This window comes from Leptidea sinapis, chromosome 1 (genome assembly GCF_905404315.1).
Source record: "Leptidea sinapis chromosome 1, ilLepSina1.1, whole genome shotgun sequence".
Classification (NCBI taxonomy): domain Eukaryota; kingdom Metazoa; phylum Arthropoda; class Insecta; order Lepidoptera; family Pieridae; genus Leptidea; species Leptidea sinapis.
The window spans coordinates 30,591,812-30,619,103 of NC_066265.1; the positions used below are offsets into that span (position 1 = coordinate 30,591,812).

At 35.9% G+C, this 27,292-nt stretch overlaps 2 protein-coding genes across 4 annotated transcripts in view; both read left to right on the forward strand.

Moving 5' to 3' along the window:
* LOC126964668 (germinal-center associated nuclear protein) overlaps nucleotides 1–24,603 on the forward strand; it is a 357,720-nt gene extending 333,117 nt beyond the window's left edge. Inside the window, exon 8 of the transcript XR_007729413.1 lies at nucleotides 20,819–24,603. The gene's annotated coding sequence lies outside the window, so the exon portion shown is untranslated. The remainder of the gene's footprint in view (nucleotides 1–20,818) is intronic.
* LOC126964500 (ARF GTPase-activating protein Git) lies at nucleotides 1,462–24,603 on the forward strand. Of its 3 annotated transcripts, none has more exons than XM_050807665.1 (13): nucleotides 1,462–1,633; nucleotides 1,705–1,838; nucleotides 2,404–2,516; nucleotides 3,836–4,016; nucleotides 4,738–4,868; nucleotides 7,178–7,367; nucleotides 8,121–8,193; nucleotides 9,183–9,377; nucleotides 11,117–11,253; nucleotides 12,412–12,828; nucleotides 14,486–14,590; nucleotides 14,891–15,028; nucleotides 17,194–24,603. In XM_050807665.1, exons 1-13 carry the CDS (start codon nucleotides 1,570–1,572, stop codon nucleotides 17,359–17,361), a joined length of 2,046 nt encoding a protein of 681 aa, XP_050663622.1. In that variant the 5' UTR covers nucleotides 1,462–1,569; the 3' UTR covers nucleotides 17,362–24,603. The 3 variants fall into 3 exon arrangements, with proteins under 3 accessions (XP_050663622.1, XP_050663631.1, XP_050663640.1); XM_050807674.1 differs by having other exon boundaries at nucleotides 12,412–12,768; XM_050807683.1 differs by lacking the exons at nucleotides 3,836–4,016; nucleotides 4,738–4,868.
* Nucleotides 24,604–27,292: the final 2,689 nt, after the last annotated feature.

The window sequence follows — 27,292 nt, forward strand, 5'->3', positions numbered from 1 at the left end:
ACGCTTTTTTACTTTGAAAATTATTCATATTATATTGCATCCAACACCTTACAAATTAATTTGTCATGTAGATTACAGCCAAAGTAAAATAATCTATTTGATTTAGAAGAATGACCGTTTAGATTCATGTATGTTCTTTTCACGAGCTCTACTTTTTCTGAATATAGTATAATTGATTCAGTAATTTAAATTAAATATTTTTAATGACCATTCAAAAGCCTGTTTTAGTTGACTTTTACTATCTTGAACTGTACTTATTCTTAATAGGCTCAACTAGTTCAGCCAGCGTAAATGGGTTTGTCCTGAGACCGATAGGAGAAATTAATTTAACCTAGTCTGTATTGTTTTATCCTATCGTCTAATAAATGGAATGATTTGTCCTAGAGAAACTAGTTTGTTCTGAAATTGGATTTGGCTGGTAACATATGGATCGGAGCCGCACATTAATGACATGTGAACCACAAGCTGGATGTGTTGCCGATATATTTCTACTTAATATAATATATTCTCTATTATATATATTGTATATAGTTATAGCTCATCGACATGAAATTCAGTTTTTCACAAATCCCACGGTAGCATTTCCGATATAAAATGTAGCCTTATGTCCTTTCCTAAGCTCCGATCTCTGTACCAAATGTCAACAATATCGGTTCAGTAGCTTCGGCGTAAAAGCGAAACAAACAAACGTACATGCTCATTAATTATAATATTAGTAGAGATATACAGGACTATTTTTCGTTGAAATAGTTAGTAGGTAGGTACTTTATGTATCTTTTGAATTAATTGTGTATATGTATATTATTTAGCTTGAAAATTGTAAGCATAATTGAAAAATAACACCCAAGCCGGGCGCTTAGGCCTATCGTGCCTCTCTAACGCTTGGTCCGCGCTCTCACGCGCACGGTTGGCTCAGGCGAAACGTGCCACTTTTTCGTGCGTGCAACGGGCGTTTATCGATATATAATATAAAAAATATAGTGCTTTCTGACAGTTCATATATCTAATTAATTAAAGACTAATAAAATATTATTCGAATCAAATAATTACTGCAGTTCTCTGTGAATTACAGAATGTTGCCTTGTTTCACAGACTTATATTATATATCATGTAAAAAATATAGTGCTTTCTGACAGTTCATATGTCTAATTAATTAACGACTAATAAAATATTATTCGAATTAAAAATTTACTGCAGTTCTCTGTGAATTACAGAATGTAGCCTTGTTTCACAGACTTATATTTAAGGGAAGCCTTATTTTCAGAGAATCCCCATAATATATATTCTTTGGTTCGATCCTCTCCTTTCCGACTAGTATATTATAGTAATCTGTGTGGTTCGAACTTCGAACTCAAGCTGTTGTCGAACTAGGCCGTATAGTCTATAAAATCCTGCCCATAAAATGGACGAATTAAGAAAAAAAATCAAGTTGTCGAATTCGACGTTGATTGATAACTTGTATTTACTTTTCAAAATAGGTATTTAATTCTATTTGTGTTATTATGTTTATCAAATCGTGATATTTAATTAATGAAATTGTATTATCAGGAGTGCATATAGCATTATAAGATGATGATATCTAGATCCAAGCATCGTTCGTCAATAGAAGTTTGTTCTGATTGTGCGGCCTCTGGTATGGATTGCTCTAATTCTTGAATCCTGTGACCTGGACAGATTCTAATTAAGCTTTAATTGTACTTGTAGATCCCTCATGGGCTTCGATAAACCGTGGGTTGTTGTTGTGCGCGGAATGTTGTAGTGTGCATCGGAGTATGGGACGACACATATCTCACGTAAAGTCGCTGCGACAGGGCTGCTGGCCACCATCACTACTCGCGGTGAGTGTTCCAGCAAATTTCTTCAACAATAGCTTCATACCCGTCCACGGGTGTTAATAAGATAAACCAACTGCAAGTGTTTCTTAGCTGGTTTTATGTCTATTATTAGATCATGTTGTTTCGTATTGTAATTTATCAAAAATACAAGCAGCAGCAGTATGCTCTACACTTTAAGGAGTCAGGATCTGGGTGGACATGAATTTCGACAGGAATTCCTCAAAAAAAGCAATCAATCTAGGAGAGAAGTATTTTTATAAGATACAATTAGTGTGAAAATGTTCACAATGTCTGTGGGGACATTATAATTGCCCTCTTGGCCTTTAAATAGAACAAAAAGTACATTGTTGGAGTCACAGTCTCCTGTGACAAAATGTTTAATATGCATTGGTTTTATGTGTATATTATGAATTCTTTCTAATTTACCACTACTTAGGTGAACCCATGCTTATGCAATATTCAGTTTGGATTTTTGTGCTTTATCACTCTGTCCCGCCAATCATGTATTTTTAAAGTTAATAATCCTTCATAAGGTATAATTATCAATATTCCATTAAATTCTTTTCAGATGGTTCAGGCGCTAACAGCTCAGAATGTGAACAGTATCTGGGAGCACTCACTTCTTGATACATCAGCACCTAAACATTTGAGGAAGAAACCAACTCCTAAAGATCCTCTACAGTAATTCATTTTATTTCTGTAATACCATTTGTGTAGAAAAAAAAGTATTTTGAAATTAAGAAAACATATTTTATGTATAGTAGTATAAATGAAAACATATCCCACTTTATGCAGAGTCTGGGACTGTGCCTATTTACATGGCACTGTGCATGGCATAAAAATGAAAGCTGTGGATCTGGTACTATTCTGCCCCTTTGCAATCAATTGATGATTATATTTATAGAGAGAACATTTATTAATCAATTCAAAAATATTGTAAATATACTAGAATTATTCTATATATAAAAATTTATGTATTTTTGTATTTAATGAACTGTGATTTGAATGAAATTTGCTCACTTATTCATAGTCAAATTAAACAATATATAGAATCATACGTCATCATTTATCCACATATATATCAAAATCAATATCTAATATATAAAATTCTCATGTTGCGATGTTTGTAGTTAAACTCCTTCGAACCGGCTTGACTGATTCTTTCTGAAATTTTGATTGCATATTGGATAGGTCTGAGAATCGGACAACATCTATTTTTCATCCCCTAAATGTTAAGGGTGGTCCATGCCAATTTTTTTTAATTTGTTTGATTATGAGTCGGCATTAAAAAAACATACAACTTCAAATTTTCACCCATCTACGATCAACAGTTACTTTTGTATCGCGATTTTAATATCGGCAATACAATGTTTGCTGGGTCAGCTAGTTTTTATATAAATTTTCAGGTGTCATAGGCAAACGCAAATGTATTTATTATAAAATAAAATTTTACCACGGTTTATTATTGTTGGGCTTAGCTAGTCATTTATATTATTTCAAACACATATGGAAAATATAATATACATACATTGTTTCCTCTTGGCTTGCACAGTTTTCAAAGAGATTAAGGAAGTCAATAAAATTAACCTTTTCAATTATTAACATTAATTATGTGACAAGTTTGGCTTGTGGGTTCATTGGCTGCAATGTTTTATAATTGCCAGGCTCATATAATAATGTGGATATGCCTAATTTATTTTTTAATTGTTAACAATTTGATACTGCTATTCAAGAACTGATACTCTGTACAAATAAATCAAAATTTTGAAAAAAAGTTCGTTGTAATACTGACACATTCTTACACAAATTATCTTGCCTTAAACTAGGCATAGCCTGTACTATGAGTACAAGACAACAATATTTGTTATGTTATATTAACCTAGCAATTATTACATACTTTTCTATATATAATTTTATTTAATTTTTGTACATGTGACAATTAAGTTTACTAATATAACAACTGACACATCCATGCATTACATATGTTTATTTTGTTTTAGTCCTGTTAAATCTGAGTTTATCCTCGCAAAACATCTCCGTCTTGCCTATGTGCTGCGAGCTAGAAGGGATGAACCACCTAGTGAATTGGGGAGGCAATTGCATAGTGCTGTGCGGAGCTCATCATTGGACACATGCATGAGATTGTTGGCCCAGGGAGCAGATCCTAATTACTATAATCAAGTGTGTACTATTTATTACTTACTAAATGTTGATGTTCTGTAAGGACATTTAGTGGCATGTGATATCCTAAAAATAACTAATTGGATATCACAGTAACTAACTCCATGGTCAACCAGTCTGACATGTAAAATCCAACTATTTTCTGAATTGTACAACAAACAGCTTTTGTTGTGGGTCATTCTTATAGTATGATAAAGAATATACTTTGATCTCCGTGATTGGATAGGTATCAGTTTTCATTGTGATTAGTTAGCTGATCCACCATAAGAACCATCTCCATCAAAAACCACTTTGTTATGAAGTTTGAATCAATCCAGTTACTATTTCTGAGATAATGACAAACAACAATTACTTAGTTGTGGCTGAATGAGTATCTGTATTTATATTATGTTGCTTTATGTCTGTCATACAAATTAGCAATTCAATTATTATGTTTTACTGTTTATTTTGGTAAATTATTGGTGTTAGGATAAAGGAATAAGGAAATAAATATGTTCCGACTCTCCATCCAACCACAAAATCACTTCTTGTCTTTTATATATAACACATATTGAAAAATTTTGAAGTATGTGAGTAACAAATAGTTGGTAGTACTCCCACAAGATGGACCGACAATTTGGTCAAGATCGCTGGAGTATGTTGTTTGGGGGAGGCATTTATCCAGCAGTGGATGTCTTCAGGCTGATGATGATGAGTAAAAAATATAACTTTTATTTTGTAGGAGAAAGGTAGCATGTGCCTCCATGTAGCGTGTCGAGCGGGACAGCCTGCTCAAGCAGAGTTGCTTGTGGCGTGGGGTGCGGACGTGACAGCGCGCGACAGTGCCGGCAACACCCCCAGCGAGTGTGCTCGGTACAATGTAGTTTTTAAATAGTTTAATTTCTCAAAAACTCCTGTTGCCATTGTCACTAATAAGTAGTCTAGATTTAAATTGATAACCGAATTAAAAGAAACCTTGTAGGTACTCTGTCAAAATGGATTATTGGTACCTTTAAAGGCAAATATAACAACATGTATGATCTAGATCTCTCCACATGTGGTGGAGTGCTCCCACAATGATACAAACCACCAAAAGTGGAGAAGCATCGCAAGAGTGGCAGTGCGACCCAAAAGTATAGGGCCCAAGGCAACTAATGTTGCATCATCTTAGCGACCACAACCACTGACAAGAGTGGCTGATTGAGAAGAAGAATGATCTAGATGCATCAACATTATGAAAGTCAACAAATGAAATATCAACTGCACTCGACGTTGCTACAGATAACCCGCACATCAGTTATGTGTGTATTTTGAAAACATAGAGCTCTTAGTACGCCAGTACAGATTGTTTCGGTAGTGATGATAAACAATGTTAATCAGATAATAATTTTGTAACTGAACTACATCTATACATACATTGGGATGCGATGGGTGGTCCTGTCCGGTGATCCTTCGTGCTTGTGAACAGTTGCTACTTGTGGTGGCTGGATTATCCTGCTAAAGGAAACTGCTTCATGTTTTTAAAATTATATAAATTTATGATCGTTAGTTAGATGTAGGGCTTCCAATCCCGCGGCCTGTATTCAATCTCGGCATTTGCGGGACTACGAATTTTCAATCCCACGGGATCTCGGTATTTGCGGGATCCCGCATATTGAAAATATGCACATTTTAAAACAATGACTTTATCAATTCCGCATTTATTGACGTACATATTATTATTAAAATGAGATCAATCAAATTATACAATAATAACAAATTCTGAATAAAAAGTAAATCAATATAAAACTAATCGTTTTCAAAAAATACACAAAGAAAAGAAAAACAACCAAAAGAACACATATATAAACTGATAAATTATTACTTAATTATTAAGTTTGTCAGCTTTTAATCTTAACTGAAAATGTTTACGAAGGAAACACAACATGTCCAAACTGTCGTCTGCCAAACTACTGCATATTTTAGACGTAATATAGCCTGCAGCAGAAAATGCCCTTTCTGCTTCCACATTTGTGGGCGGTATGAAAGATTCATTCACGTACAAACCCTTTAAAGGATTTATCAATAAACTTCACGAAAATACGAAACAGTTAATAACTTGAGTTATTAAGAATAATATTTCACGCAGATGATCCTATTTTGCATCGCGTGCACGCTTTTTTTCAGTCCCGCAATTCCCGCGGATCCCGCGCCCGTAAACTCAGCTTTTCGAGGGATTCGCAATACCGAAATCTCGGTATTTGGAAGCCCTGGTTTAAAGCTCACATAATACCGTTTACTTATTAATTTACTTATTTCCACTTCTCTCTCGGTTTTCCATTTGCATTCATTCATTTAATTTCCTGTATTCCCTAACTGAAGCAGAGGGCATCTCCATCGCGACTGGTCCTGAGCATCTCTTTTGATTTCACTCCAGTTCTTTCCGATGTTTTCCGTCGTCACGTTTGCGTTTCCCTTGAGGTTTCCAGTCTATGCTTTGCCTATGGGTTGCTCGGTATATGAATAGGATCCCTCTGGAGTGTGTGGCCTATCAAACTTCATTTGCGGAGTTTTATCTGTTGGTCGATTGGGACTTAATGACAGTGTTTCCAAACATGATCGTTGGAAATTTTGTCGGGTTTTATAAGTTGCATTGCATTGCTGATATATTAATAACTAGCTGACCCGGCAAACGTTGTTTTGCCATATAAATTGTATTGATCTTTTGCTTGCTAGTTGATAAGAGATGGCGCTAGTTGTATTCATTAGTAACAATCACACTTCTTTTATATTTTGTATAATTCACACTATAGTTTTATACATTATAGCCTATTTGTTATTCTGGTGTGTAAGCTATATTATTGTAAAGTTTCATCAAAATCTATTCAGAAAATTTTGCGTTAAAGAAGTTCAAACATACATCCAGACATACAAACTTTCACATTTGTAATATTAATAGGATATATTTCTTTTGTGCGTCTATAGTAACTGAACTCCTCCTAAACGGTTGGACCGATTTTTATGATGTTTTGTGTGTTCCAGTGATTTTGAGATTGGTTTAGATTCTCAATTCAGCTCATATAGTATAATTCTCTTGCTCATGTGTATGTTAGTGAACTCCTTACCGAATTTTCAAATTTAAGACGTGTGTACAGGGATAGCGTTTGTCGGGTCCACTAGTATATTAATAATAATATTTACAGGCTGGGCGGTCACAACGAGCTGGCATGCCGCATCACGGAGCTGGTGTATGAGGCCACGGACCGCATGATCTACTTCCTGACGGGTGAGAGGCCCGACCACGCCGGCGGCCGTCACTACATCGTGCCGCGTGCGCACGACACGCACGAGATGACCGACGTCGCCAAAGCTGCCAGAGGGAAGCTGCAGTTGGTTAGTGATGATAACACAACAGTGGGAGTCTCCTTCGCACAGGATGCCGGCTACATTATGGGTACCACAACGGCGCCTATTTCTGCCATGAAGCAGTAATGTGTAAACGTTATTGTGTTTCGGTCTGAAAGGCGCCGTAGCTATTTTTTCTTATGAAAATATACAAGACGAGCTGGACGTTCAGCTGATGGTAATTGATACGCCCTGCCTATTACAATGCACACTACAATTTCACTCGTCTTCTTGAGACATAAGATGTTAAGTCTCATTTGCCCAGTAATTTTACTAGCTACGGCGCCCTTCAGACCGAAACACGTTATGTTTACACATTACTGCTTCAGGGTAGAAATACGCTGTCGTGGTACCCATAATCTAGCCGGCAGCCTGTATAAAGGTGCCTCGCACAATTATATTACTGGGCAAATGATATGTCTCAAGGTGACGAACGCGATTGTAGTGCCGCTCAGAATTTTTGGGTTTTTCAAGAATCCTGAGCGGCACTGCATTGTAATGGGCAGGGCGTGAATTACCAACAGCTGAACGTCGTGCTCGTCTCGTGCCTTATTTTCATTAAAAAAACAACTATACAAAATTAGCAGAAGCCCGCTTCGCTTTTTCCGCATTACTACACACCAATCTTTAATGAAGATCGACCTTTATTATATGACGTAAAACTATATTTTCAACATGTTTTTTACTTGTTTGCTACCTTAATGTGATTTATTAAATAATTTATTAATACTTGTGTTCTAGCTTCCCAATCACCTTTTCGAGGAACTGGTTATGGACATTTATGACGAAATAGACAGGCGAGAAACGGAAGCCGGTGAGTTCGAACTATAGATATTATTCTCAGATGTTTATTGATGATGATTTTATGAACCACTAGTTTTTTTTTTTTATTTTTTTTAAATCAATATTTACAATGTAGCATTTAAAAAATATTTTACAATCTATGCTAAGTGATGGATAGATGCTCGAATATTTCATCTTAGCGATAAATTCTTTTTTTAAATAAATTACGGATTTTTTTTATTTGACATTCATTTACCGTGACCTACACGAATAAAGTGATTTTGATTTGATTTGAATATAAAGGCGTAACAACAATCTCTTTAAAAAATTATGTATAACATAAAATACGATGCGTATATAATGACAAGAAACCATTTTGATTATGTATTAAGTTAAATAAACCCATTCTGTCTTTCAATAAAATGGAATATTTCGTCGTTGACTTTCAATTAAAATTAATATTATTTTTAGTATACAAATAAAATTTGAAAAATAAATTTTATGAACGATGTGGGACTCGGACCAGCGAACTCTCGCGTTGCATGCGAGCGCTCTTACCAACTGAGCCAACCGTTCGAGTGACGTATCGTTGATAAATTCTTGTATGCTTTGTTCGACTCACAGGTTGTGGCTTCATCTACACTCTACAGCATTTTTCGTGTATTTTTTTGCCTTTTTAGACAATATTTTTTAATCTACCCACGCCCCATCTGCGCCATCTCAATGCCCCCTAATTTTCTCTGGGTCTTCTACTGCCCCCCCGAAAGTCTCAATCGCCCACAAGGGGGCGTTATCGCCCACGTTGAGAACCTATGATCTACAGGATCTACTTTACAGTTGATAACCTGCTCAACCCCAATATTTGCACATTAGGAAATTGACTTGAGATGTCGCTCTTGCAAATCTAAATAATCTGTTATGTCCCGCATCGTTCATAAAAATTTTGGTTTCAAATTTTATTTGTGTATTAATCTCAGAAGTGAGGGTTATCACTTCAAAAACATAACAAATTATTTTCAGTATGGCAAACCAGCGCAACAGGATTGGAGCGATGTGGTGTGGCATTCCTGCCGGTGAACCCTGCGCTGTCCGCGCCCAGGAACCAGGGTCGGCAGAAACTGGCGCGGCTGTCGGCGCCGGAGTTCGCCACGCTGCTGAGAGACGTGCTGGTGGATGCGACTCGCAGACAAAGGATCGCTTCTCTACATCCACGAGGTTACCACTAAACCCTTGATATAACAAATAATCAAGACTTCGATCATTTATACAAGTAGATAGAGTGCAGCTGTGAAAACATTGAAAAAAATTGAGGTCAACTGTTAGCCTCTATTTTGTGCAATGTACGCACACTAACACAAAGTGACACACAAATCGCGAGAATAGAACGTCACTTGTCACGAAAGACTAAAGTAATAAACCGATGAACGGATGTCTAGCAGCAAGAGACTAGACATATAAATTATCTCTTATTAGTTTTCTTAAAGTCGATAATCTTATATTACCAAAATTTTATCCCTCAGAAAAATTGTTGATGATGTCAATACACCACCACCACGCATTCCGAAACAAATATCTCTCTGATAAAAATAAAATCTGAAAATCGGCGCATGCGACTGTCTCGGTATTAGATTAAGCATTTTTAATTATTCAATTTAAATTTAAATTCATTAATGTTGTGTTACGAACTCAGCAAAAATCACCATGGCCACATATCAACAACATTAACTTTTCAAATAATGTTTCAAAAAATTTTAAACTAAACATAATTTTTTTATTAATATGATCACCCATTACTCGATATTATCAGTAGTTGATTGATTAGTTTGCTTCTGTAAATGATTAATAATATAGATGGATAAAAAAGTGGCAGTTAGTCTCTTTGGGTTATGTGCTCATACTCAATAATTGCTGACCGAGAATGATCAATCAAACTACAGTTTTGTCAAAGGATTGACAATCGGCTCAATGACTGCCTCAAGGTTTCCGAATTGCGCGTTTCCGTACACTTTTTTGGAACGAAGTTCCTTACGGCAGGCTTGGAGGAGATAGGTATTTTGCTGCGGGACCGAACTGAAAAAAATGTGATAGTAAAACCGTAAGAAAAAGTCCGTGGAATAAAACCGTTAAATTAGACGTGCGCAGACGCGACAGTCGTTTCTATTTCTATGTAATTTTATGTTGTCTAACAAAAATAAAGAGACATATTTTGTTATTTTAATTGATAATTTGGATTACGTTTTTTTATTTTACGTAATTTATTATTTCCTAAAATACTGAATTTCCTAAATACTTTCGTGTAGTTAAATAAAAACTAATCTGCATAATTTAAGAGAAAAATCAAGAAAACCTACATAAAATTGAACACGATTTTTTTTACAAATTGCGTCGATTCTACATTAGCCGAAGCAACTTCGTTCCTACCTGGTGTCCCACGACACCACATCTTTTTTATTGTACCTAAAGGACACACGCCTGTTTTGTCTTTTTTGAAGTGAAACTTCTTAAGCCACGTTGGGAAATTTTTGGTAGTGGACTGGCGCACGTGATAAATAAATAATTAAAAAAATAAATATATAAAGTTAGACACGTTTTGGATTTGGTTGCGTCACCGAAGTGCTTATAGCAGTATATCTGTAGCTATACAGCTGACGTATTGTGCAACATGTGTAGTGAAAAGTTCAATTTGTTTATACTGTGCATTGTTGTAATAGAGTTTTTTTTTATAAAATATATTATTGAAAATAAGTTTTAGAAATAAATTGAAATTAATAATTTAATTGTTTTTAAACATTATGCAATTTCAAATTTTAATACCAATACTTCTAAGTTTTTACTTCTATCGGCAGTCTCTACAACTGCCAATTTTTTTTTTCAAAAACGTTCTAGTCTAATGTTAAGTCTAGTGACTGTATAATAATTGTATGTTCTCTCTAATATAAATGTATTAATTCCAGGAATGACGGGTCCAATGAATCCTCTTCTCTCCGCCAGCCATTTGAAGCACATGTCCCACATGTCGGACGACGAGCCGCTCTATGACTCGGTCGCATCCGATGACGATTACGCTGCGCTTGCGCCGATCGAGCTTGATGTAAGTATCTATGTATAGTATATAATACTAGCTGCCCCGACAGACGTTGTTCTGCAGATAGTAAAAAAAAAACTGTTCTATAGGAATTTGCCAATATTATTTCAAAACATCAAGACTTATTTCGTAAAAAATGCTCCCTGTTGTTATAATGAAATTGATTCATAGCAAAACTGTCAAATCGTGCGTCACTAAATTCTCTCATAGAAAATATGTCCATACAAAACAAATATTGAAAATAAAAATAATTATGGGTCCCATATCGAAATATAATCTATCCTATCTCTCAAGTTGGACCAAACTGCACTCCATGAAGTAATCCCCATTAAAATCCGTTCATTAGTGTAGGAGTCCATCGCGGACAAACAACGTGTCACGTAATTTATATAATATATTAAGATAATTCGTGTATCTCGAACACGAACACTAATTGAAACAAATTCGTAGGTATTTCGTTATGGTCTATCTATTTTATTTTTAACAGATGTTATATGTGTTTTTTTTTATTTAGCTATTTTATATGAAAAGATCTTTGAGGTAGGATATTTTATGTTTTGTTCTTATTGGATGTGATACTCGAGTAGGTATCCCATATAAGTACTATCTAAAATGTATGCGCTGAGTTACCTAGAGAAACTCATACTTGCAACTATAAATACATGACTAATACATAACATATACATTCTATGAGAAATACGATGAAATTAAAAAAAAATGTTACGATAAATGTTCACAGAAAAATAGAATCTTTTGCTCTCTTAATCGCATTAGCTGTCCTGAATAATATGATTGTTAAATAAAAAACACGAACTTCTTTAATTTTTATATTCATATTCTACCAGTGTGAGGCCTCCTTTGCACCGGATGCCAGCTAGATTATGGGTACTACCGCATCGGCGCCTATTTCTGCCGTGAAGCAATACTGTGTTTCGGTCTGAAGGTCGCCGTGGCTAGTGAAATTACTGGGCAAATGACACTTGACAACTCTCTCATGGTGACGAGCACAGTTGTAGTGCCGCTCAGAATTTTGGGTTTTTGAATAACCCTGAGTGGCACTGCATTGTAATGGGCAGAGCGTATCAATTACCAACAGCTGAACGTGCTGCTAGTCTCGTCCCTTATTTTCATAAAAAAATATATAATTTTGTAATTATTTTATAGATGTCCAGTTTTGACCCAAAAGCGGGCGAAACAGTATCATCCAGTTACAATCCATCGCTGCCAACAGAACAAACAGACTCAACCGCAACACAACCAAAAGAAGAAATCGAAACATTAAAAAAAGAACTCGACAGCCGAGACTCAACAATCAACGAACTAAAGAGTCAGCTGAAAAACTTACAAAGCATTGTAGAACAATTGACTAAAGAAAACAGCGTGTTAAAAACAAATAGTATTGACGATGATAGCATTATATCACAGCCTTCCATTGAAGATGTGAAACCGGAGAGGGGAAAGAGTTTGGAGCAACAGTTGAATCTCACGGAAGATGAGGTGAAAATGAAGAGCCAAAGGCCGGTCAGTATGTATGAAACTAGAGAGGGACCAAAGAATAACTGGCAGGTTACTAAACACCAGGTACTAATCATTAATTCAACTAAAATCCAATATTTTGTGTGATGATTGTAATCAATATGAAGTATTTTTATAATTTTTTTTGTTGTTCTTGATAATTCATTAAAAATTGGCTATTAAAGTAAAGATTTATTAAATTTTGAATATTCATCACACAAAAATAAGTTTAGCTATCTAACTTGGTTTAAAGTAGTCTAATATAGAGACAAAGTAGATATAGATTAATTTATATAATAGAGCATAATCGTATTAGATTTTAACAGTAAAAGTTGGTTAATTAACAAATTATTAAACAAATATTGTTTTGAGCGCTCGGATGAATGACCACTGGTTGAGATCAACTGACATATTCGCTTGAATATAAAATATTTATGTGTTAATTAATGTGCAAGTCGAACACAGGAGACCACAATGCGACCCAGCAGCGGCGCTTACGTCCACATGTTCCCTCAGTTCATGTTCAAGCATCAATCGATTCGCGTGTACTCCTAAAGTCGTAACCATTACCTATTTCAGACTAAGTTCTACAAAAAAATCCATTTAAGTCCCGTTTAATACACAAGAACCATACATAAATATTAATCTATACGGCAATCATAACACTGTACGTGGTCCTGCGAGCTTTTGACGTAAATCTTTGTACATTGAGGTATTTTTACATTATGGTCCTTCGAGCCGGATCGGAACCAGGGACCTATAGATAAATTAATAATAGACATATGGATAATATAATAAATTAGATAACCATAACACCATAGATCGTGGAACTAACAAAGCACAAATTAATCTGTGTACTTTGTGGGACCTCAGATTAATTTGTCCATAATATCCATGTAGTTATTAATTTATTCAAGGTATATCAATAGGTTCCTTGTTCAGATACGGCTCGAAGCGGTTACCGTAAAGATGGTTCGATTTTGTCGTTGATCAGGACTGTTGCATGTGAAAAGTGAGCAATTAATTTTCCATTACCATAGTCCCATTTTTACTAAGTGAATAACCATTCAGGCAACCAAAATACCTTACAGAAATGACGGACAAAAACGGTGGAAATATATTAGGAATATACCTGCTTGAGTTGAGTTACGTTTTAACGACACAATAAATTACTTTACAATAAATGTTATCGTGTGAATAAAAATTAATTGTCCAAAAACCGTGTTAAAATTATGATCCTGTGACTAAAAATGTGGGCGGCGGTGATCACTTAATCTGACTAAATCAATATGCTGGTTTGTTCTTCTATTCCATACTTTTGTATGGTGGTGTAGGTAGGTTCACCAGTGGAACCACCTTTGCACATGATGCGGCTAGATTATGGGTACCACAACGGCGCCTTTTTCTTCCGTGAAGCAGTAATTAATGTGTAAACATTATTGTGTTTCGGTGTGAAGGGCGGCGTAGCTAGTGAAATTACTATGCAAATGAGACTGAACATCGTATGTGTCAAGGTGACGAGCGCAATTGTAGTGCCGCTAAGAGTTCTTGGGTTTTTCGAAAATTCTGAGTGGAACTTCATTGTAATGGGCAGGGCGTATCAATTATCCCTTATTTTCATAAAAAAAGGAGTATGTATGTGAATATTTGCAGTGGTTTGTCTTAAGATATAGTTTTTTTTATAATTATAATGCAGAATGAGGACTTCTATATAATTCCACAGTTGACGAGTATACCTGGTCTAGAGCGGTCGCTCACCCAGGGCACACTGGAGGGCGTGGCCAGTATGCTGGACATAGACTGCGTGAGGGAGCAACTGTCTGTCGAGGTATATTTTACACAAACAAGCTGGATATGCTTGCTATTTATATAGATATTTATCAATATTAACGTTTGAAGACCTTAGATATGTCGCAGGTATATTGTCGAAGTCGTGATATTATAATTTCACTAGTGATATATAATTTAATAGCCTGGTTTTAGTGACATTGTATTACAGTGAAATTTAGGACCGAACCTGAGAGGTCGCGAGTTCGAGTCCCGCATGGTTCAAAAGTTTTAGTTACAAATTTAATTTCACTTTAAAAATAACAATTGTTTCGATTTGCTGTTATGATGCATGTCGCAGGTGGTCCAAGTGCGCGCGGAGGCCGTGACCCGCGCCATACAGGAGCTGTGGTGTGCGGCCCGCTCACACCGCTCGTTGCCAGACAAGGCTGACTCCATCCGCAGTGCTACCGGCTCTCTACTGGCACTCTTTCCACAGGTACGATCTTTGCAGATTTATTTGATATACTATACCTACATCTTATATTCACGTTTTTTGATTTATATATAAACTAGTGAACCCGACAGACGTTGTCTTGTACACACGTCTTAAATTTCAAAAATCAGTCCAGCCGTTAGGAGGAGTTCAGTAACATACACATGAGCAGGAGAATTATATATAATAACACACAAAAAAATCATCAAAATCTGTCCAGTCGTTTAGGAGGTAGTTCAATTGTGAATTTAAACCATTCTCGAATCCACCTGAAGACACACAGAAAGTTTCATAAAAATCGATACAGTCGTTTAGGAGTAGTTCAGTTACAACAGACACACAAAAGAAATATATATTATATTAAGATTTGATTAACTTCTGCTGCTCAGATTATTACTTCCGATGCAATGAAATGATTCTCACATGGGTCGATCCGAATAAAAAAAATCATCAATATGACAGTATTTTTATGAACAAAAGTCGCGCTTGACTAAAACATGAAATATTATATCAATTAACAATGTACTTGAATAACTTGTTTTATGGCCTCCATGGTAAAAAATGTTGCCCTTAGAGATCAGTACATACATAGACTGATCCAATACAGTTATTGTAAATTAATGCAAATGTGGTTTTGATTAAATGATGCAGTCCGTATGATTGGAAAATGGTAAGTGAATGGCAGAATATGTAATTTTGATATATTATAAAGTTGTATTTTCGACACACATACACACACTGACTAGGATTGTAAACGCTACAACCAACCCTACAATATTTGTGTTCATCATGTGACTAAGCTGCAAATGGGCATTTATTTTACAGGTTTTCTTTTGTTTATTCAAAATTTACATAATAAATTGAAAAATTGTTTGGTTAAAGTTTTAGAAAAGTACTAATTCTATTCAATTCTTTAAAAAAAGAATATTGTTAAAATTAAAATTCGGAGATTTTTGACTCCAAAGTTTATTTTTGGGTAGCAACTTCCAAATTTTTTATTGGATATTTCACATTATATAAAAATATTCTATTCGGTTAAAAATTATCATTAAAACCTTCTATGTGCAATGTATTTTTGCGTCGAAATATTTTCATTGCGTTATGTTGTAACGACTCCCTAAGAAACCAATTTTTGTTGATATTGAGGTATGACCGCGCCTTAAACTTGATATTGATTTTCATTTGGCATAGTTGCGTAGAGACGTTCCTACATTGTGTGTCTTCTACCGCATTTATGACTGGGAGTGTTCCGAAAAAATGTGTCACCTGATTGCTGCCGCCGATTACACCTTCGCACGAGACGCCACAAATTGGGATATGATCCCCACCATCTGGATGTGTGGCGTTCCTTCACAGTGCGGTTTTCAAGGAATTTTCTCCCACGTACAACCAAGCTGTGAAATTTAGCTTTTGTGAGCTTCCTTGTGCGGTGTTTCCAGGTCGATACGACGTGGGTACCTTAAAAAAAAGCGCGTACACTTTTCTTCAAGGCTGGCTCACGCTCTTGTGATTCTCCGGTCTGGGCGACGGTAATTACTTAGCACCATAAAGGCCTGGATTCACTTTGATTAGTGATTAGGAGAAAACAAGTATGGACAGCGACTGATTAGTGCAGGTGATTAGTTGGCTGCGTAGTAACGTGATTAGAAGCGTGTTCTATTGTTTTGCGAGTGAAGTGCGAGTAGCCACGTCCCGTGCGCCCTCCTTTCCCCCTCACTCGCAGCGTGCATTCCACTGCGACATTTCTGTATGACGGGTGCAACGAGGTTTAGTACTATATTAAAGGACTCTTCGGTCAATCAGAGAGCAAAGTAATATTCCGTCGTATCTTCAGCAGCCAATTCCTTAAAGATTCCTTAAAGCTTGCGCTATGAGTGGGTCTTCTATTAATCCATTTTCGAACCCATATTTTTCGTCTTGTATGTTCAGCTTCCAAAAGTTCTCTATGTTCGTACATACTTGCTGATCGACACCTTACAACTGAATTTACTAAACAGAGCCACTAAACAAGAATTGGACACTTCTTGCACTGTACACCTGCAGTAATCATCCTCAATAACTAATCACTTGCACTCGCACTAATCAAAGTGAATAATGGTGTTAAGACGTGGACACACGTTTGCCCTCTTTTTCTCGATCTTATCAGCAGCAACAATAATAATTTTCAGAAGTGCGATGACCCGTCTCTCCAGCATGTGGTAGACGAGCTCCGGGCGGCCAGTGAGAAGGTGACCCTGGCTTGCACGAGCCAGGCGCCCCTCGACCACGTGCGCACGGCCGCCTACGACCTCGCTAAGGCTACCAAGCTCTTGGTGACACACTACCAGCCCACGTAGCGAGCGGCCATCCGCTACACAACAGTGTAGTGGCTTCTAAACTGCTGCCTCTTCCTCCCGATCACAAACGCTGTTGGCTTTATTTTTAATCGAGTGAAGTGAGCAAGTGAGAACTTGAAACTAAATGCATTGTGTTTTTTTATTTTAATTTTGCGCATTAGATAGGTGGTATGCCACCAGGATGAAGTACATACCTGGATTAGAGAAGCAAATATTAATGATGTGTATGAAAGAGTTCGCAACATACAAAAACAGTTAGGAATTAAAAGCACATAAAACAGAGTGTGTGCTTTTGCCAAAGTTTCTCCTTTTTTTTGTTGGTCCTTCTATCGCGATCAACACGTCGGTTGTAAAATTTGCGTGATTGACAGCAATAAAAGTGTCGAAATGAAGTGGTAATCGAGTTTTGTGTATAAATCATCATAAGAAACATCTGCTATGTACGAAAGCCAGTAAATAACCTTTCTTAACGCTTTTACGATCTTTGGCTATTCCTTGATTGGTAAAAAGATTAAGAGAATAAGCATATTAATATAGTATAAAGAAATCAAAATATAAGAAGTAATGTGTAAAAATATTTTTAAATAATACTTTAATCGGTTTATTTCATCATCCTCGCAACAAAGGCCACCATTTTCAAATTGTCCGGGTGCTAGGATTATTTGTGTACTTCAGGTACATAGCAAATCTAGTAAATACTTCATCATGGTCATGTAATTTTCAATGGAATTTGCCAAACTTTGCCTTTGTAGAGGAATTTAAGAGTTGAATCGCATCGCATTCATTGTGATAAGCCTGTTATTTGGACATGTTGTTATTTGGTCGTAGTTAATTTTCACTTAACACTTCGTCATTGCGTGGCGTTGAATTCAAAGCGCGGTTGTAACACAACTGAACGAAAAATCTGACTACTAGACGCGTAGGCAGAGTTTTGGTTCAGACAATTATTAAGCATGATTGTGAGTCTAATTGTTTATTGTACGTCATTGACTGTTAATTGTTAATTGCTCATATTTTAGTGAACGATCCATATAAAAACTTCTTTTTTGTCCATAGAGACTAACAAGCTCGAACATGAACCATTACATTCGATAATTGTATTGTAAAAGTAATGGTGTTCTAACCAATAACATCTTTGAAATATATTATAGAGAATAGAGATTGTTATACAAGAACTAGCTATGCTAAGCCACGCTACGCTGTGGCTCATTATAATAGTATAAAGAAAAATAAGAGAAAAAAAAGAAGAAAAATGGTCAAAGATAAAAAAGTGTGCTTGTACTTATGGCTGCACGCAAGAAGTTATACTTCTTTGGTCTAATGAAGCAAAAGTCATTAAAATGATTTATTCCTCGTGCTATTCTACGTTTTTAGAAAGAACAATTTTGTAAAAATCTTGCAAAGATGGCTTTGACAATTAATTATTAAATAATGAATACGGCTGTACGGGCTTGAACTCTTTGCCTGTCCTAATAATGGACGAAGAAAGAAATATACGCAGAAAATTTTAGGAACCAACTTCAACCTGTTACTTTTGTGTTATAGTGATGCGCGTGCATCTTAAAATTTCACTCTCATCATTTATTCATGACGCGCCTAAGGAAGTATAACTTCGAAAAATTCTGCAGTAGTTTATACATGATTGTGCCTCACAAATTGATTTATATTGAGAAAGATAAAATCACAAAATAAATAATAGTTTCATGTTATATAATATATATAGGTGTACTAAATGATTATATTAAGCACAATAATATAGTGAACTTTATATATGTCTTAATGAATTATAGATTATAATATTATGTTAGAACCTCGCATTCCTTTCGCAGCAAATGATTTTCAATCGAAGTTTATGTTTAATATGTTGTGTTCAGAGTTATATCCTACAGCGCCACGTTGATGTGTCAAAATGAGATGAAGGAAAATATTAGCCTAGTAATATAAAATTTACCCACTTTTTACACAAATTATCTTGCCCCAAATTAAGCACAAATAGCCTGTGTTATGTGTTACAAGACAACGATATATTTAATACAATATACTTACTTAAACATACATAAACTCATATAAACGTACATAAATACATTTAAACATCCATGACTCGGAACCAAACATCCATATTCATCATATAAATGCTTGCACCTACCGGGATTCGAACCCGAAACCTAGTGAAACCTTTAAACTGAATTCAAATTATTAGTCTGGTCTAGCCAACATATTAGCTGCGAATGGAATACGAGTTCTAAATACAAACCGATTAGAGGGCGTACATTAATTACTTGAGGAGTTAAGATGGGCGTGGGTGTCGAGTAGAATCTCACCCAATCTCACGTGGGGGAGAGTGGGGTCTCAGCAAATATCACGATTTTTTTTTGGTTGTGAGAAAACTGTCTTAAATTTAAGTAATAACTGTCTTAAAGTAAGTAATTTAAACTTAATTAAGTGAAAAAAAAGAGTAGTTGTCTTAAGTAATAGTCTTTAAATAAAAATAATTACGTAATTTTTTTTAAATCAATCTAATGCAATTAAGCATATATAAATCAATTTATATTAAAAATAAGCATTTAGAAAAACCTCATGTGAGATTTGAGATTTGTAGGGGATGATTCCCCAAAATCTATACAAACGAGAAAGGGAGGGTCAATAAGTCACAAAAATCGCCTCACGTAATTTATGAATGCCCCCTTAGTGTCGGACGTCACTAATACCTGTGTCGATTAGTTAGTCAACTTCAAACGTTAAAACTTTAGATAATTTATACATCTAGATAGTCTCTTGTTGTTAGACAACCGATACAAACAGGCCAGGAATATTGGTTTAGTGTGCGTGACAAGGTACGTCTAACACTCGCTATTTGTATGACACTTTGTGTTACTGTGCGTGAATTGCTCAAAATAGCGGTTAGTTGTAAAGTAATTTTTTTTTTCTTTTTCACACCTGTCTTTGTCTATCTAGAGCCTTTTTTTAATGAAAATAAGGGACGGTAATTGATACGCCCTACCCATTACGATGCAGTGCCACTCAGGATTCTTGAAAAACCCAAAAAATCTGAGCGGCACTACAATTACGCTCGTCACCTTGAGACATAAGATGTTAAATCTCATTTGCCCAGTAATTAAACTAGCTTCGGCGCCCTTTACACCGAAACACAGTAATGTTTACACATTACTGCTTCACGGCAGAAATAGGCGCCATTGTAGTACCCATAAACTAGCCGGCTTCCTGTGCAAAGGAGCCTCCCACTGGTGTCTAGACGTATAAATGTTCTAAGGTTAAAACCAAGTGCAAACGTTTTACCAGACGTTCATTATTTATTCTCTCGTACGAATAAGACTTTAATGAGACGCGACAGAACCGTGCGTCCGTTGATGTGTTTCCAGCTTTATACCCCCTTATTCATAACGGTCCGCTAACTTTAAACAGCCGCTTAGGAGTGTTTTATCTCATTCTGACTTAGGTCAATAGAAGAAGACAGAGTGAGAATTAGCAATGCTTTAAGTTAGCAAACTATTATGAATAAGGGGGATAGTGATTAGTGCCGATGTTGTTTCAGAGATATGTATTATGTAATTGATAATTTTATACGCTTTACAGCTTGCTCTGGTATATAAAGGTTGTTGTAGTTAGGCAAAGGCATATTTTTGCTAGTACGTTTTGTGCAGATGAAATATTTTGTAACGAATAGGTATGAATGTAATTTATATTATATTTGATGGTTGCTTAGACTAAGAGTGATTTTGATGGGGGAATTATTCAGTGTCTGTAACCGTATGTGTTCTTATGTACAAGAATTTGATAGAAATAATTTGTGTTTTAATATGAAAAAGACATAGATAGCAATGAGATATGAATGCATTTTATTAATCGTAGACAAGAATTGTAGTAACTGTCAATTTAATAATTATTTATGACAAGAAATATGTATTGAATATATTTATAATATCGGAGCAGAATTATTACCAACTTTAAACAAAGTATCATTTAATTATTTTCTTCATATTATGAGAACAAATAAATATTTACTCAGTTTGAGCGAAGAATGGTATTTGTGGGTAGTTCTAAAAAAGAGATATTAGGAGAGCTAAGTGATTGAGAGTTATGTATAGGTTTGTAAACTGGGTCTTCCGACGTAACTGATAATACATCTCGCTGTGTTGTGTTCTAATTTCAGTATTTTATCTATTATATTAATGTTAAATATATAACCATACTTGGGTTATATAATAAATAAGTTCTTTTTAGGTTATATATTATTAAATTCATTTCTTTTAATGTCACAATGTTCCTTATTGTTTTTGCTGATTTGTATCCTTGTGAAAAAAAGATTTCTTCCTCGAAAGGTTTGTTTCCGTTGCCAACATTTATCAAATTTCGTTTGAATTACATACTATTGCTAAAAACCTATGTCTGCATCTAGCATGATAGTATGTTGTCCTGACGTGTTGTAGATGTTGAGTTTTGCCCAGACATACATCCTAACAAGCAGACAAAAATCTGTAAACTACTTTTTTGGCTTCTTTAAAAAAAAATGTACAATGTACAGTTGTTACTTTGTTACGATGTTATTATATTTATAGATACCGTAATCTATTTTAGTAATAGATTTAAAGGTGGTTCCGTAATAATATAGTCGGCGACTATCTTATAAATTAAAAGACTCTGTCTCATTTCATTAGGGACCTCTACACTTTTACAGCGGATACTAATCGAATAAAAAAAAATTTCGTTTTACCACTCTGCTAAGCTATCCCGCACACTTAAATTAATCCTTGATTTACGTTTAATATGAAGAGGACAGAGTTTTTTCAAAAACCACACAAAATTCAAATATACGCCATAAATTTTGGGGTTGAAACACACATATCCCTTGATTGTGCGTTTTGTACTATTTTTTTAGGAAAAGAAATTAATAAGTGCATTAATGGCGAAAAAATAAAGATTCCTACTAAACCTCTCTTGTTTGATTGTTATTATGAACTGTTCATGCTAAGCGTGCAAAAAGGGCAAGTGCAGAAATATTCTCTATTCTGAAGTCGCCATGCTGAAAAAACTGATAAAATATATTTCATTAATTGCTTCGAAAACGATATTGTTGGAGTGCCAAAATTTTACGAGATTATACAGTGTGTCTGTTGAGCCACGGAACGATATTTAAGGAGACAACTAGGTACTCGATTATCGTTCTAATTGTGTAACAATAAATATGTTGCTTTATTTTGGAAAAATCTTCGTTATAAATAAATGAAGTTTGGATATATCACTACTTGCGTTACTAATTTGTTAGCGCTAATAGCACAATAAAGTAATAGCACAGTACTTCAACTTAATGCTAGCGCGCCCTAATCGACGCTCGCATACATACAGTTAGGCTATGGTCTCCTATTTTATGCCGTACGCGGCGTCGGGCGTTGGCGTCAACGTTCATTTCCGTGGCTTCCAACGTCTGGACGCAACGCACAGCGTCGGCGGTCAAAAGAATCGATAAAATAAAAATCGATTTTTCTGTATTCAAAATTAATCGATTTCTGCGAAAAATTCGTTTTTTTTTGTATTATTTAAAAGTACATGCTTTTCATATTCCCATTATAATCCTAAGATATTCATGTTAACAATTTATCAGATTATAAATCAAATAAAATTATATGAATAAAAAAATAATTACATAATAAAAATAATCACAAATTCAAAGCCAATTTTCCCTTAAAATTTCAAGGTTAGGAATTAGGAAACCAAATAGCATTATTGATACAAATTTTAGTACTATTAAACGTTGTATTTATTATAATAAAAATGAAATGATGAGCATCCCAACAAAAAGACAAACTTATTGTCTCAAAAACTAAAATATAAATCAAATAAAAAAAAATTGCCATACATGTCCAGTCCTATTTTAAATTTGACTAGTTCTAAAATAAAATTCTTAAAATGAGGATTAAAAAAAATTAAAGGACTACTCTAGTCTCAAAAACTGAAAATCTATTTCAGTACGTAACTAATCGATTTATTAAAAATCCATTAATATCACTATAAAATCGATAACAAAAAAACGATTACAAGAAAATAAAAATCGATTATTTTTTAACAGACTTCAAAAAGGAGAAGGTTATCAATTCGATCGGTTTTTATTTTTATGTATGTACACCAATTACTTTGAGATTTATGACCCGATTTACGTAATTCTTCGATTGGACCAAATGGCATCTATTTCGATGCGAAATAGATGCCATTTGGTGCTTTAAAAATTTTACATAGTTTGGCCCAGTAGTTTTCACTTTATGTACATTTATATCAAAATTTTTGTCTACCTGGATGACATAATTGTTTTCTGTGTACTGCTTATTTTTTGGAGTTTTCGTTCAGGTTGATTATATATTATTATTAACTGACACTAAACCGTAAAAAATAAAAATATGATCTACGTTAAAAAAAACCGACTTCAAAAACTGAAAAGTATCAAATAACTAAAAATTTAATTTAATACACCTCTTATGCAAACCATTACCTTTATTATTAATAAAGTACTATTATATATGTGCTACCTATAGATAGGTTTTAAGTCGGTGCCGGTCATCATTTTGTGTGACGCGAGGGATGACCTTCATGCTGCAATGGTTCGAAATGACTAGAGGCGGCGCACGGTGTTCGTATGCCGCGCGGCGTCAACACGCACGTCGACGTGTGAAAGAGACCACAACAGAAAAATTATATAGTAAGCATTGTGACGCAGCGTACGGCGTAACGAGACGTCGCGTACGGTGTAAAATAGGAGACCATAGCCTTAAATTGAGTTAAATTAGCTTCGCCACGGCATCCGCTTCGTCAAACTTTTTGTATGTACCAACTGTAGGTATAAATTTCAAGGAAACCGCTGGTTAAGCTACTGTTCTATTACATCTATTATGCTTATAGGTCCATGTGTTCGTATGGTGACCATGCGTTGTGCCATTTATTACTTTCGTTTACTTTTTAGTCAATTAATATCTATTTTTTGTTTTATTTTTCATCGGTATACCCAGATGTTCGCCAAATATCATGTTATCGAGTATCGACTAGTAACTTAGCAGCCGTGCTGTATGCCATTCGTAATATGTGTGATTTTTTGTACCGGTTTTGACGGTATTATTAAATATTTATCTTTATAATGTTGGTAACGTGACATTGATAAACTAACAATTGTTATTGATTATAAAACTTAGATAGAAATGATATTGTATTTGTAAATAAAGGTACATTATACACATAGCACTGTATTTTATTTTTACATTTGTTGTGAAATAAAAAAAAAATACGTAGAAACTCGTATTCAAAAGGCGTAGTCCTGGATTCCTGGAAGTTAGCCCATATCCAATGATCCCAATCAAAGGTGACAGCTCGTATCCGGCTAATTACTGGCCTATTGCAAGTTACTCGCTGCTCTCCAAAATCATGGAAGCTTTACTACCGCCAGCTATATTAACTACTTGCTGTCAGTTGGCGAGCCATCTTCTGGTATACCCAAGCCTAACACATAAATGGGCAGCGACTATTGAAAGCAAGGGAGATGGCCGGGCAGTTTGTTTGGATATTGCGAAGGCCTTTGATAGTGTCACATTAAGGCGGTTCTCTCAGACAAAACCATCATCAGAAGACTGCTCGCTACTCAATGAAAAACCCTATTTGTCATTTCACCGCTCTTCAATTCCCATAATGCCTCTCTCATTATAGGAATATCTCTCGAAATCGCAAGCGATGGCCAATTCCGTGGGACCATGGCAATACTTGAGTATTGCCAAGCTGGCTCAAATTCTAGCGCTTTAAAAAGCGCAAGTCCTGCCACATATAGAGTATTGCTCTCATCTCTGATCTGGTGCGCCCTTACTAGCTTTAACGGTGAAAGGTATACGCTCGGATCCGTTGAACTTACGCCCCATTGCCATTACCTCTATTTTCTCCAAAGTAATGGTCGATTATCAACCGCCAGCTCTTGGGATGCCTGGAGAAGCACCAGATGATCAGCTACAGTCGGTACCGTTTCCGCCAGGGTAGCTCAGCTGTTAATCTTCTTGCATATCTCACCCATAAATGGGCGCAAGCAGTTGAGTCGAAGAGAGAGAAGAGACGTTTACGGTGAGTTTGGACATAGTGAAGGCCTTCGATTGGGTGAGACATAAATCGCTTATAGCGAAACTGCCATCCTATGGGCTTCCCGACAGGTTGTGCAAAAAGAGTCACTAGCTTTTTGGTCGATCGCAGCATCAAGGTTGATATCAACGGTGCATGCTCCGACTTAAAACCCATAAACGCTGGTGTCCCGCAAGGCTGCGTTCTACACTGTTTCTTCTGCATATCAATGACATGCTGCAAATCAGCAGTATTCATTGCTATGCAGACGACAGCACACGGTAGGTATGCTTCTTAAACCGGCCGTGCCAACTACAAACCAGTGTCTGAAATCTAGCCAAAGCCTGTATCGGCATACTTAGTGTAGATATATCGAGCCGCGACGTTCAGTTCCGTGGTCACTTCGAAAAGAAGGCCAACCTAGCCTCAAAAAACTTGTTGTACTCAGTAAGGTGAGACAGTACTTCACTATAAGTCACCGCCTGCAACTATATAAGGTGCAAATTCGGCCTCACATAGAGTACTGTTCTTACCTCAGTACCAGTTTCTTCCATTGGACCGCATACAATGAAGAGCGGCTCGAATCATAGACGATCAAGTTATCTGCGCTCGGCTTGATTCTTTGGCGTTGCGTAGAGATGTGGGCTCTCTACATTCTACCGCATTTATCACGGGGAGTGCTCAGAGGAGCTGTTCGGGTTGAGTATAGTGATAGTGATAGTTGATTCCTGAAATCCACCACAAAATCAAAATGCAAAATACCACCTGCATCATATTGAGTTCTGGCATTCCATAACCGCGCGTTTTGCAAGAAAATTCTTGTCTCCCACAGCCACTTTATGGAATCAATTACCTGCTACCGATATGACTTAGGGACCTTCAAGAATAGAGCATACTCCCACCGCCGGTAACGCAACTCTTGACACCTGTTGCCCGTTTGCCTCCTCTTAGGTATATAAACAAAAACCCATTTGACCGTGTGGAACGCAGTGCTGTTCGAATTTTCGGAGCTCCAGTGTTCTGTAATCGGCAAGATTACTTAGTGTTGCGCAGAAACGTTTTATTGTTTGTCTTCTACTGCATTTATCATGGGGAGAGTTTTATTTAATACATGTAGTCTAAAGTAACCAGTCCTTTGCACAGGAAGCCGGCTAGATTATGGGTACCACAACGGCGCCTATTTCTGCCGTGAAGCATTAATGTGTAAACATCTAGTGGAATTACTGGTCAAACGAGACTTAACATCTTATGTCTCAAGGTGAAGAACGTAATTGTAGTGCCGCTCTGATTTTTTGCGTTTTTCAAGAATCCTGAGCGGCACTGCATTGTAATGGGTAGGGCGTATTAATTACCACCAGCTGAACGTCCTGCTCGTCTCGTCCCTTATTTTCACTAAAAAAAAATTCCACTTCGCACGATAGGTACACCACAAATTTGGATATCACCCTCACCATACGAATTATGGCGTTCATCTAAAGTATAGTTTTTAAGAAACTCTTCCATGTAGGTAAGTAGGTACATACAACCAAACTACGTAATGAGCTTCCTTGTGCGGTGTTCCCAGGACAATCCGACATGAAAGAATGCTGGGAGAGTTTCTTGCGCCGCTTCTTCTCTCTCAGAGCGCCATTTGTTTCCGAAGCGGTAGTAGTATCTAGTAGTATAAGAAATGACATCAAAAAGAATTCTAAAGGAAACAATTTTGAGAAAATAAATGCCTTTTATGGTTACATTACACAAAAAATCGCATAATATAGGTAGGTACCTACCTACTCTTAATTTTAATTTATTTAATTTTGAATTCAAAATTAATTTTAATGATTGTCTGGAA